This window comes from Phaethon aethereus, assembly GCF_964289735.1.
Source record: "Phaethon aethereus genome assembly, chromosome: 1".
Classification (NCBI taxonomy): Eukaryota; Metazoa; Chordata; class Aves; order Phaethontiformes; family Phaethontidae; genus Phaethon; species Phaethon aethereus.
In genome coordinates, this window is record NC_138575.1 from 211,714,832 (window position 1) to 211,728,758 (window position 13,927).

The window sequence follows — 13,927 nt, forward strand, 5'->3', positions numbered from 1 at the left end:
AATTCCTGCCTCTGAGGGTATGTTTGCACTGGTTATTTCAGGGAAATGAAAGGAAACTTATTCATACTCTGAGTTGAACAAAAAAAGCTGTGTGACTCTTAGACTTGGACCTATGGAGAGCTTGGGTATGGTGTTGAAGGCAAAGCATTGTGCTAACATCATCCTTTGGCTTTTCTTTTGCTTAGAACATGGGTAAAGTGGACTTGTGCCAGCTGAAATACACAATGCAAACATATCCTTAGTTCTTCCTGTTACACATTCAAGAAAACCCTTACACTTCTCCAGTTCAGCTAAATGCTTATCATTCTATTTCCCCTAAAGATAAGCGCACCAATAGCTCAATTTACCCAGTGGAATAGAACGCAACATTTTATTCTGAAATAAAAGTGTCTTGGAGCTGATCTTGGCGATATACTTCCTATTCACTTATCAATAAATTGATCACTTCCTCTACAGGCTAAAAGAAAATTATAATTTAAAGCTATCATCCAATATGGTGTTGCCAGGTGCTTCAAAGAAGGATACAAAGTACCCTATAGCTGTAGAATAAACTGCCTCAGATTACAATTTCACTTTAATACTTAGATGCTAGAATTTGGTTTACATCTGCCACTAACACATTCCATACTTTCTGCAATTTTTGATAGCATTAGCCATTATGACTTAGAACACTCAAAAGAGTCAGAGAATAGCCAGTAGTTCTTGAAATTTACCCCATTCCTGACTTCCATGGTTTACTTAGAGTTTGAGAAAGCTACTTCCATTTTAATGTTCTCCATCTGTAGGTTATGCTGGACATGTCCTTGGTCTTGTTTCATGATTCTCTAGGTGATGAAAACTAGGTTATTCTAGTCTATCTTCTCTAAGGGTATCCATTATTTTATATACAGAGTCACACAAAGCTTTGTCCTATTGCTTTTGCAGAAACTGTTTATCTTCTCAGGATTCCCTATGATGCAGACTGATACAGAAGTCCTTTTTCTCCTTGATGATGTTTCTGTACTCCTAAATGCTTCTTTCAGTCCCCTTAGGCAGATAATTTCCTTACAAACCTTCTACTTCCAAAATACTTTGAAATTGATTGATAATTAAAAATCGATTGATTGATTAAAATCTCTAGATGAGATTTCTTCTCATCTAGAACATTCTTAGGTCTCTGGTTTTCACTTTTTCCAAATTTACTTGCAAGGTTTACTTCCTTTCACTGAAGGGTACTTCCTTTGATAAAGTAATTTGCCTAATATGCAAATGAACAACACTGGCTTTTCACTTCGCTCTTCTACTTTTGGAATTATCAACAGGTTAACAAAGTTTAAAATTATTTTATAAATAACTGTGAAGATTTATTTTCTCAGCTGGTTGCTGTTCGAACCAAATCTCACAGAAAGGAGGACAGGATTGGTGATGAACTTATTCTGTGTTGCTCTCCGAGAAGAGAACACAAGTGTAGTTAGAAGTATGAAATTAGTCATGGGCACATGACTGAATAATTCTAGAAGTGATGTAGGAAGACTTGGAGTATTGATCATTTGGGGATATTCTCTGAGAAGAGGTTTCATATCTTCATAGACAGACTTCACCTAAGCATATGGGATACCAGCTTGCAGTCCAAGCTGGCAGAATATAAAAAAAAAAGAACTTGAAATTGAGAGATGGGAAGACAGCCTGAGAAGGAATCATATAGTTTTTTCATCTAAAACACAGGGCAGGGGGAATTTTAGCTTCAGGAACTTGGTGGCAACAAATATAGAAGATAGGAGCTCAAAGACTGAGGAGTTTGACTGGAGTGGTAATAAGAAAAGCAATAGGTTAAGTAAAAGAATGCCAGGAACCTATGCAACAAAATAGGGGATCCAAAACCAGTGAGAAACAAAAATCAAACTTTATGGAAAAAATAATTCTGTTAGAATGGAATTGCACCAGTGGTCAGAGAAGAGAAGTATTAACTGAAAGGTGTAAGCCAAAATTACAGAGTTGTAAAGGCAAAGTGCATGGAAGTACGCAGAAATCTGTGGTAGGATGAAATCACTTCTGGTTTAGTAGGGGAATACTAAAAGAAACAATTTAACGATGGGACATTGCAGCTTCTCATATGTAGAGGAGATAATAAACCTACTAATGGCTGTTCAGTTCTGGACATACACCCAGTAGATTTCTTCAATACAGAGTCTATTTGCCAACATACCCTGGCCTTTGTTTTGATAAAGAACAAAAACATCCCTGAAGAACCCGTCATAGAAAATAAGGTTGTATTGAAAGCAGATGAGATTGTTTTGTTTAAATTAAATGGAAGAATAAACAAAACAGACATAACTAAGAAGTGGGTTTGCACATTTTGATAAATAAAAGAAGCTAATTAGGAAAGTGAAGTCAGCTGCATTGAGGAGCTTAGGGATTTGAATGTGGAGGAAGCCTGGCATTTCTTCATATTAAAAATACGAAAATATTCCCTGGAACTTGCATCCAAAAGAGGGGAAAAAATATAACAAAAAGTTCCAGATCTAGCTGGAGGAAAAGTTGTGTCAGCAAGGATACCAGGGGCAAGAAATGAGGCTATAAAAGGAACAGGAAAAGATATGTCCGCCAAAAAAACCTGCTAGGGACAGCAAAGATGGATAAAATGGGAACTGGCAAAAACCTAAACTTAATCTGCTTCACAGACTTCTAAATGAATAAAATGCCCTTTCGCTGCATTAACAAAAGGAAAAAGGAAAGACGAGTTTACTGGGGGAAGGGGAATCTGAAAATTGACTTAAAACAGCTACTGGTCTGAAGAAAGATTTTGCTACAGTTTTTAATAAGGACAATAATGGTGGGCTTGGGGACAAAGCTGGCTGGCAAGTGAGGAATTAACATATCTACAGTAGAGCAAAAATGTCAGCGAGGTTGCATACACTTGGTAGCAGGATTTTCTTAACATCTGTTATCTCAGAGATGGTGTCACGGGTTCTAAGAGGACAGAGAGCTATGTGTGGGACTTGTGAAAAGAGGCCTTTTCTGGTGTTTTCTGGTCTTCACAGCCATTAGGGAAGTGCTGATTTCTTTCAACCTGTGGCACAGAGCTTGGCTCCCACATGCATCCCCAAGAGCAGTTTTGCCATGACTTATGTGCAGCTGTGGTTCTCCCATACTTCAGTACCCATTTCCTCCTCTCTTGCTATGGTGCTGGAACAACTGCTGTCTCTTTTTGCAGGAATGGTGCTAGCAATAAGTCAGAAAAAAAATTAGGTAGGGAGAAATGAGAAGACTAAAACAGTGTTGCCACCTCTGGAAGATCCATTTGTCTACCATAGAGTATGGGCTAACATGGCACTTGTATTTAAGGTGGCAAACTGGTTGCAAAGAAAGAATGAACCGAGAAATCTTTGGGCTTCTTAATCTCATCTTAATTGTAGGCAAGGCTACAGAAACAAATTTGGAAGGAAAGGAAAATTAAAGATGCAGGTAAAGTCAAATGAAAAAAAATTCGACACACACTTATATGAAGTGGCTGTACCAACTAATCTGATCATCTTTATTTCATAAAAGCTGGACTTGGACTTTCCATACCTGGGAGGTTGCTCTAAACTGATCTAGCCTTGGAAGCACATGTGCTAGGGTACCACACACAGCCCGTTGCTACCACTGCCTGGATGATGACAAAAGAAAATTGTTGGACAGGAGGGAGATAACCTACCTTGAATTAATTTTGTCTGATTCAGAAGAATTATGTCACAAAACACAAAGAGAACTGATGAAATTTTGTGATAATACAAAGTTGAGAGCCCACATTGATACAGGGAAAGGTTAAGATCTTTTTTTCCTTGAGAACTGAAAGAGCAGAAGGTGGACAGAGTATAATAGCATGAGGTATGAGGTCATTAACTGAAGGAATAATAATTGTGTGGACTGAAAAGACAAAAGAAAAAGAAGAGCTGCATTAACAAGTGGCTGCACCAAGAAGAGTCATCTGTATGATGCTATCACATAAAAGGAAAATGTGGCTCCAAAGCATACCCGCTCCATTTTGTTCATCCAGGGAAGGACAGAACAGAATAGAATGTTAATATCCTTTTTCTTGAAGGTATTGGTGGTACTTCACCTCCATTACTGTGAACAGTTCGGTTTTCTTTTGTTCCAGGCAGATTAATTCAGCTGGGATAGGTGAATTGAAAGGCTTAAAACAATCACGGAAAATGAAAAGCCTGGTTAATTAAAAGAAACTAAAATCATGTGGTTTCTTTACCATGGAAAAACAAAAGTTGAGAGGTAAGTAGGTGTTTATTCTCCATTAATATGGCACAAAAGTTCTCACCAGGTAAAGAAATGATCCATCCAAGTTAAATGACAATTATAACTCTACAAATAAAAATATCCCCTATAAATTAGTAACTAATAAGCACAAATTTAAAATAAAAAAAAAATGTTTGAACCGTAGCATTATTACAGATAGAAGACCTTTATTTTAATTGTTGGGTTCAATGAAGTTCTCTGAATGCTGAAGTCATGTTCCGATTAATTTCTTAGTATTGGGCAGCTTCAAGGCTAGAGATCCTGAACGTGAGAGAGGATGTGAAGGCCAAACACACACAATCCCAGGACTAAGAAGTCCACAGATCCAGGGTTCAAGTCAGGAGTACAAACAAAAGCTGAAACCATAAGAGTGGGATCTCATGCTCTACTCATCAAAGTATATTCTTTTCAGCATCAGTGCTGATATTAAAAGACAATTTCACAAAGCAGTTTCAGGACCTGGGAAGCATTTTGAACATTGCAGTCATATTGGTAATGATGTTTTTTTTCTTTTTATGTCAGTCTTATTTGGATCAATATGATCTCTTGGAGGACAGGTGGTAAAGAGGAAGAAAACGTGCAAATTTAAAAATTGAACTTGACAAGTTACTAGAAGAATTACATGGTGACTTCTGACTTCATATGTTGATTTTTTCTCACCTAAATGTAAGTGACTACATTAAGATAGTCCCTCCTGATTCTCTTTGGTTAATTAGTGGAGAGTAATAAACACTTTTATGGGCTGAATCATGTCATCCTAATGTAGATATCAAAAATTAGTCAGATTAACTGTGCCCTAAAAACACTTAATTTTTCTTCATTGATTATAAAGGGAGCCCAAGGCAAGAAGTTCAGAAACAGGTGTCTCCACTGTAGTCTTCTAAGAGACGAATTCCACCCCAGGAAGAAACTGTCCTCTATCCCAGTGGGCAGGAATAACAATAGGGGACGAACAAAGGAGAGAAAGAGAACTGGTGTGGCCAAAGAGATGAAGAGTAACTGAAAACAGCATATAACAATGGAGAAAACATACCCTCAGCTATATTACAGAGATGTGGAGTGAAGGCTACAGAAAGCTAAATACCATAGTAAAAAGAGAATACAAGCCTTGGTTATATTGCCAAACTTGTTTATTTAGTGGAGAGATGAGTATCAAAATTACAATTCTATGTGCAGGAATGTTTTATTTTGTACAGATGTACATATGAGAAGTATTGTCCATCTCTACAGCCATACACACATTACGTAGAACTAAATGTGCAAATACACCCATGTTCTTACAGATAAAAGAAACATGAATTTTGATTTAATTTGTGTTGCAACAGCACCTTGCCATTTGAATGGAAATCAGGGTCTCATCGCGCTGTAGCATATAGAAAGGAACACAGTGGAGAGGGTGAAGAGAGTTGACACAATGTACTAAAAATATCACTTTTCTGCTAATGTATTCTTTGGCAGTGCACCAAAGTTAATATTAGGCCTTCTGCCAAAAGTCGAAAGGTCTCAAGTCCTCACTGCTCTTTGAGATGATATTGGGTTAATATGCCTAATGCTCACCTCTGATTTGATGCTGACTTTAAGGGCAATGAAATACAAATGGTTTGCTTTACCACCCTCCTGCAGGAGATGCCTTGCAAGTTCCCACCTTCTGGAGTACTTCCCACCTGGTTCTTACCCCAGACCATAATGCTTAAGTTATAGCTATGGCTATACAGATGTATCCTGAAATTCTTCAAAGCATCTAGTGGTTTTGACGGACTTGATGCACCTTCAGGATTTGTCCATCCAGCAGTGGTTGTTGAGCACATGTAAACTTTAGCACCTCAGAAGCTTAACACTTTAAAAGCTGCCTTCAACTGGGCATGCTTAATGGAAGACACCCAAAATCAATAGTTGCTTTTGAAAATTCAGAACAGATTTGTCATTTCAGATTGAAAGACAGGCTAATTTATTTTATTAATTCCATAATTAATAAAAATATACAAAGTTTTATTTGATTTTGTAATGTGTTGGACAAAGTTATTCCCCTCCCAAATTAGAAATGATAAAAGGATTAATTTCGGTAAATGAAATCACTTCTAGAGATCAGAAGTTGCTCAGCCTCTCACAGAAAGACTGAGTACAGTTGTGTAAGATGATAAACATGTTGATTCATACCAATTATGCTATGCATTACTTGGAAGAACCTCCACATATTTTCCCCTCCCTCTCCAAAAACAAACCTAAACGTGGGAAAGAGGCTTCTGTAGGCTATGAAACAACCTTTCTGTTGTAAGGTTGGCAAAATTCCCTCTGTTTAAGGACTGAATGAGCAATCTCTAAAAGCACCAATCCTACCCATTCTCCATTTCTCTCCTGCTGAGCATAGTACTTGCTGGCATAAATGGCAATAGGTCATTTTATTTCACTCCATTCTTGTGCCTCATACTATACAACAGCATTAAAATAGACTTGCTTTTCATCACGCTTTAATTTTAAGGAGAGTGATACATAATTATATTGTTTGCAATTATCAGATTGCTCTGTAAAGCCTCGGACAGAATAGTGTTGATAAATCCTGGAAATATGCTAAAACCTTGTTTTGCTTTCTGAAGGGAAGATTACTATTTGCACTAGAGAAGTGGGCAGAGCTGGCAGAGCTGCTTAATTTATTCTTAATATACCTGTGGCTTATTTGAAGTCCCAGGCTCTAATCCTTATCCAAGAAAATCTCTCATTAACTTCTTCAGAGACTGGAGTGTTCATGGATCTTCCTTTTTTCTTCAGTTATCTGGACCCCCTGTCTCCTGTCACAACCATCCCACTAGCTTCATCTTGTCCCTCTCTGACATCCCTTATTACAAGCCTAACGCCTTTCATGCCATTTTCTCTCACCATTTCACTTTCTACCATATCTGCTCTCCTTGAGAGTATGAATATGTTGTTTCTAATTCGCTCAGAAAAGAAATCGTGTAAATCCACCTGCTCGTCTGTCACCTTTCCTTGTTGGAGGCTAAGGGCTCCCAAGCACTGCCTTAGCTCTCCCCTACCTCCTCATTCCCTCTGTCATTCCACCCACATCAGTTTGCAGTCTTCTTTCACTCCCTTCTTAAGATTTTTTTTCTGTGAAAGATCTCCGTGGACATGTACCAAACTGTCCTCTTTCAGCTTTACCCGCAAGAGATATCTCTCCCTGATGGAAAAATAAGAACTGGCAATTTAAAAGTTATTTAACTTTGTGAAGATTATGCAGCAGAAACTCCCTGCTATTCTTCATGACACTTATGAACGGTGAAGAGATCCTTGGGACAGGGTCAGGGACATCACATTAAGGATGAACCTAGGAGGAGATCAATTAGTAGGTGTTTGAATCAGATAAGAACACCACGTCTGGTTTCGACAGTCTTGGGACGCCACAGAGCACCTCGATCAGTATCTTGACACTTACTCCTCCAGGCATCACCCTCCGCCAGTCCAAACCCTCCCTTCTGCTCTCGACTGAGCGAAGGAAACCGTTCAAAGCGAGCCCCTCTCTCCCCCCGCCCCGCCCCGGCCGGGATCAGGGGCCGTCCGCGCTCTCCAGCGAGAGCCCGTCCGCTGTGCGCCCGCCGCCCTGCAGCTGCCGGGGGGTGCGGTAAGGCTTTACCGGCCTCGGTGCGGCTCTGCTCCCGGTACCGGCTTGGCTCGCACGAACGGACAGACCAAGTACAAGCCGCAGCACCGCGCCCGCAGCCCTTAGCGTTTCCTCTGCGTTTCTTCCCTTGCTCACCCAAATCACACTTTCAGACGCCGGCGAGTTCGGCGCGGCCCCGTGGGGTGCGATCGCTCGGCCCCACGTAAGCGGGACCCGCCGGCGTGCCTCGCAGGCGGTTAGACGTGTCGTCACTCGGGAGAGGAAGTCTCATCCCCCTATAAACCACTTCTGTTCCTAAGCATCATTTAATTTAAAAGAAGGGTGAATGAGTGCCTGCTTCCACTCAGCAGGAGCTCTAGTCACTGCACGGGAAACACGACAGCGCTTGGGCAGCGACACCAGTTAGAAAAAAACCCCACCACCATAAACATCCACCAGCCGGGAAACGCGAGTCACGAGCTCTCCCTCCTGCCCCTCGGAGGGGCTGCACCCCGCTGCCCCTCGGGCGTGAGGCTGGGCCGGTGCGGTGCGGAGCCCGCAGGGGATGCTGTGCCCCTCACTTACCTCCCTCCGCTCTCAGCAGAGTTTTGTCACCCCGACCTGCGTGCGCGTCGCGAAACGACGTCATTCAAGACCTGAAGAAGCGAGGAGTTTCGGGAACCGCTGGGTGAAATGAGAACTTTAGTAGATGTACGACTCTTTCGGGGGTGGCACCTCGTACTGCACCTGTACCCAGCCCCAGCCGAGCCAGGTAAGAAGCCGGTGGCGACCCGCAGGCGGCTGCCGCAGCGGGGCGCGGGGGAGGGAGCGAGCCGGCTAAGCTGGCCCGAGAAGTTGCTGATAACTAAGGAGTTCTGCAGCATGGGATGCGTGCAACCAGCCCAGTAAGGATAAGAGAAGGCAAGTAAGAAATTTAGCAAATAAAACACGCAGAGTCACATTTTAGCACACACGAAGGAGAACTACAGACACGAGTCAAGAAAGACACCCCACTTTATTTGCTGCTTTCTGATTGAAGGCTCTTTGGTGAGGGAAGAAGGAGAAAGACGATTTCGTGAAAGTCTGTCGCGAACTGCGGTGGAGAGTCCGGAGCGTGGGCTGAGCCGGTTTCCCACGCACGCACAGCATCGCATCTTCAGAAGTACTCTTAAGGCAAGTTTTAAAGTTCCTTCTTTCTTCCTCCGACCGCTCTGGGCACGGTCTTTGCCTCCGGCATTTTAATCAGACGGCACCGATTCCCCTCATCAGTAGCTCCACAAAGACCACGCAATGCCTCGCTAAGAGCCACTTAACGACCTGCGTTCCCCCCTTGAGGGCTAGGGCAGGACAGAGGACAGGCTAAGGGGAGCGCCGGGGCAGTGTGCTGGGGAAGGTTGCCCCAGCACCGAGCGCCTGGAGGTCTCTGCACACCTTACGGGGCAAGCGCCGACGGAGGGGGACTCCCTGGTCCCCTGCCTTTGGCAGGTGGCCCGCCCGGACCCCACAAGCAGGCCAGTCTCCTCAGGGCAGCTAGAAGCGGGGATCAGGGGTGCCCGCGGGGCTCTGGGCGCTCGTCACCGCCTGCCGCCGCCGGGGCGGGTGCCGGAGCTCGAGCCCTTACCTGAGTTCCTGAGCTTGCGGTTCTTGAAGACGGAGACGATGACCAGCAGGTTGCCCAAGATGTCCACCACGGTGGTGAAGATCAGCACGCTGGAGAGCGCCGTCACCACCCAGGCGGGCCGCGGGGCGCCCGCCGCCTCCCGCTCCGCCAAGCCGAAGCGGCCCCGCCCGCCCGGGTCGCAGCAGTTCCTCAGGGAGCCATTCTCCAGCATCGCTGACGTTCCGGCCACCGCCCCAGCAGCCGCGCTGCGACCCCACTGACTAGCCGCGCGAGAGGGCGGGAAGGCTTTTAACGGCCGCGCCGCGCGCGCTGCCCCTCCCGCTGCCCCTCCCGCTGCCCCGCGGAGCTGCCGGGGCGGGGCCAGGGGCGGGACTAAGAGCCCCCCAGGCGGTAGGGGAAAGCCCAGGGGCGGGCACTTCGCCGAGGCCCCTCCCCTACCCCGGCGTTGCGGAGAGCGTGGCGGGGGCGGGAGCGGCGCCCCTCGGCGAGGTAAGGGGGTCCCGAGCCGGCGGGACGGCGCCTCTCCGTGCTGAGAGGCGGGAGGCGGCGCCAGGGAGGTGCCGCGGCGCGGGCAGCGGAGGCGGCCGTGCTCGGTCATCCCCGGGGGCGGCTTTCGTGGCCCCGGGAGAGCCGCGGGGAGACGCCAGGCCGGCGAAGGGCGGGCCGGGGCGTCCGGCGGCAGAGCCCCTCTCCCTCAGCGCCTCTCCCCGCTGCAGCCCCGGCCCCGCCTGGCTGCAGGCGGTTTCCCGCCGCCGGGCTCCGCCGCAAACCTCCGCCTTCCGCGTGGGGGAAACGTTTTTATTTGTGAGGCTCGGTCCGGTGTGTTCCCGGCAGGGCAAGGCCAGGGAAGGCTCGGTGCGCCCAGACGGGGTTCCGGATGCATGCCTTCCCCCGGTCTGGGCCAGAGGTTTGCCAAGGCCTGACTGACTGACGTCGCTGTGGCCTTGTGCTTCGCGTTTGAACAAAACATTCTGTCAGGTCAGGACTAGAGAGATAACTGCCAAAGTCACGGGCAGGACAAGCTCCGAACCCATGTCAGCTTTGGAAAATGTGTGCATTTTAGAGGCTTTTCCTTTCAAGCTGCAGGAGTGGGCGGTGGGGCATCGATGGACTTTGCTCTGAAATTGAGTTTGAAACATACAGCTTCATTTGGGATCCCAAAGTGACAGCTGCCATGTGCTCGTTTGCATTAAACAAAAAAGATGCACGGGACAAAGGAGGACAGACCCTGCGTGTCTCCGCGCCTGGCTGCTGGCACGCTCAGCAGGTGCCACTGGCAGTGTTATCAGTGGGTTCACACAGCATGTGCTGACATTTAGGGCTGCTCACAGCAGACATAACTCTGAAGGTTTTTGTGTCCTACTTTGCATTGTTTTCAGAGCAACCAGGGCACACTGGATTGTTGTTCTGCTTCCAGGTTTTGCCCCACTTTTGAGAATGATGCAGGAGATACACCTGCAGAAGAGGCTACTGTGTAGCTGTATTCTTCCTCTTTGTGTCTGCTCTACATAAGGGAAGATACGCCCCATAGTTTTTCAAGAATTAGATCCTGAGATAGACTACCTCGTTGAGTTAATCTGGAAAAATGGGGCAGGTTTCTGTCCATTCTAACAGCAAATAATTCATTATGGCACAATGCTTCTTTGAGACTTATCTCAACACAAGTGTGCACTGGTGTAATCAAAATAGTACAAATTATTGTGTGGGCTTCTTTTTTTTCAAATTAGAAATAGTTTCTTGTTCAATTTAAATGTATTCCTAATCAATTTTAGATACACTAAAGTATTCCTGGTTGGAACGAACATAAAAGTGCACATGTAGATTTTTGCACAAGTCTTATTTACACCAATTAAAAAAAAAAAAATCATACCTCAGATGCTTTCTGTTTAATGTAGGCAATATGTAAGGCACCACAATCCTTTTCAAACTACAGGTGGAGTTAATCACGGCTTCATGGCTTGAACCAAAGAAGGAGTGTCTTCTGAGAATTATCACTCCTGAAGACTTGTTTTGCAGTTCTGCCATAGGAAAGTAATAATTGGACACTTGACAGGACAGGCTCATTCTTGAGGGAAGCAAAAGTTTACTTGATTTTTTTCTTTCTTCCCCCAGAAATTTAAAAGGGAGTTTGTCCAAGGAGATGCCTATTTTCTGTATTCATCAGTGCAGAAAAGGATTTTCCTCCAGTGAATAATAATCTACCTTTAAGAAGAGCTTTTTCATTACAGTATCTCCCTTTATCTACTTCTGTTCCAATTTCCCTCTTCATAAAGTTGGTATTTGCACTGCCCGTTATCTATGTACTACTCCATTATTATGGAAAACTAACAGATATTATCACTTATTTTCATGCCTCGGGCTCTTTCTGGGCATCTTTCCAGAGTCTATATAAGTGCTTTTAGGAGAAATGTACCATTTTGTTGTCTGTTATTACTACAGGATTTAACTTTAACTGTTTGTCAAAAGCTTAAACAGTCCCTGAGCATAAATGTGACTTCTGAAGGTAGGCTTTGCTCTTGGCATTCTCTAGGTTTGCTGTTAGTCCACGCAAGAGGAACACTATGTATTTTCCCTGCCACACTCAATTGTTATGTATCATCACTCATTTTGTTTTGTAGCTCCCAAAAGTGTGCCAAGCGATTTAGAGAAAAATTAGAAAGCTATGGCCTGAACTTGGCCTGAAGTATAAGCCTGCTACAAAATGTGAAATAAAATAAGTATTGCTGGCTTTGTAACGACAGTCTGTCTTTTGTAGCTGCACTGGCATTTGACAGTAGGAAAACAAGAGGTAGGAATCAAAATGGTAGCCCTTCTGCCTCAGCAAGCTGTAAGGAGCAGGTTCTTCATCTGATCTGAATTCCTACTCTCTTCATTTATATCAGTAACACAGATCTGAATCCTTATTTAGGGTTATCTATAAAAGGATAAGTTATAAATGTTAATCTTCTTTGCTTTTTAAAATGATTGATTAAACTGCATTAAACAATCTGTGGATGTTCTTACTCAGCTTTTTAGTGTACTTATTTCAAATTAACTAAATTCTCTTTGAAAGCGAAATGCATGTTTAAACCTATTGATTGTTAGGGTTAATATGAAAGAACTCACTGTTGCAGAAAGCACTCCATCTCAAAGAAAGGGATATATAATTCAGTTGGATTTTTAAGACCTTTTTATTTTTAAGTTTTAGGAAATTTTCTTCTAATTCTATGTCTAGGAAAAGTAACTGTTTTCTGTTTCTTTTTGAAAGCAAACTAAATTTTCTTAGGCAATCTGTATTTGTGTTGCAGGATAAGACCAGAAATTGCCTGGATGGTGGAACAATCAAATATTCCATGCATCGCTCTGCTGCTGGAGGCTGTACTCTCTTGTTTGCCTTTTTTTTATTCTGAAGACAAATGGCTGCTTCTTGGAGATACTTTCATGCACTTTGTTTTATGTGTTTTGTAGATTTAATTTGCTGAAGGAACTTATCTTTAATTGGTCATGGAAGTCAAAACTCTTCCTGAGCATGAATGAAATTTCAGGACAGAGGTTCCTATTGGTGAAATCTCTTGAATTTTGGGGTATTCCGGTAGAACAGAAGAAGAAATTATGTCTCTTCTATGTTTGCTATGTCAGCACACATTTCTACAAGACCAAAGGGCACTTAGAACTAAAATGCACAGTCTCTACATAATGTTCCTGCTTTTAACTGTCTCGGTTTGTGTTGACCGTTTTCACAGTGTACACCATAGCAGAGGTTGGAGTTTGGACTTGTATACTTCTTCCATTTGTATCCAATTTTGTTTTTTTTAAATTAGTTCTCTCTATATTTTTGAGTCAACTCGAGCCCAAGTACCATTGTTTAAATAAAAGCCTGTTTGCCTGTCCACTGCTGTCATGAGCCTGTACAGGAAAGTTGTATCTCCTTTAATAAAGAAGAAACAGAAGATTCACTTAGTAATATTTTCCAGCCTGAGTTTCATCTTTTCCCTGTGCAATGTTAATATTTTTTAGGTAGACATCAAAGCCTTAGAGAGGGAAGGGTTATTTTGTTTTTCATAATTTTCCAGCCCCTTTTTCCTGCTGGAAATTGCCCATAAAATGAGATCTGTCATCTAATTCTCAACGTTTTATTGGTATTTTAGTCACATTGAATTTCCATGGCACATAACAGGATCCTTTTGCTGTGAACTGTCAATAGAAAGTCACCTATGTTTGAAATTTTAATCTAAATACATTGGGCAAAACAAAAATGGGGAGCAGGAAGGAATTTAGGCTGGGTACATCTCAACCTGAGAGAGAGAGCACTACTTCCAAAGGACAGTGTGCGTTCATTGTACTGTCGTCATTGCATGGGTGTTGAAGGTGGGCAGAATAGATAACCTTGTCCATCTCTTTCTGCCGAAACTGAAGAGGAGCTTTGATGGCTGGCTTAGACCAGATACTTCAGCGTTAGGTGA

The 13,927-nt window shown here is 43.6% G+C and overlaps 1 protein-coding gene across 1 annotated transcript in view; it reads right to left on the minus strand.

Moving 5' to 3' along the window:
• The window catches only part of MTNR1B (melatonin receptor 1B), a gene marked incomplete at its 3' end in the record, with an annotated part of 30,158 nt that extends 20,003 nt beyond the window's left edge, over positions 1–10,155 (minus strand). Inside the window, exon 1 of the mRNA XM_082014495.1 lies at positions 9,486–10,155. Coding sequence (XP_081870621.1) covers positions 9,486–10,083 — 598 coding nt within the window. The 5' untranslated portion in view covers positions 10,084–10,155. The remainder of the gene's footprint in view (positions 1–9,485) is intronic.
• Positions 10,156–13,927: the final 3,772 nt, after the last annotated feature.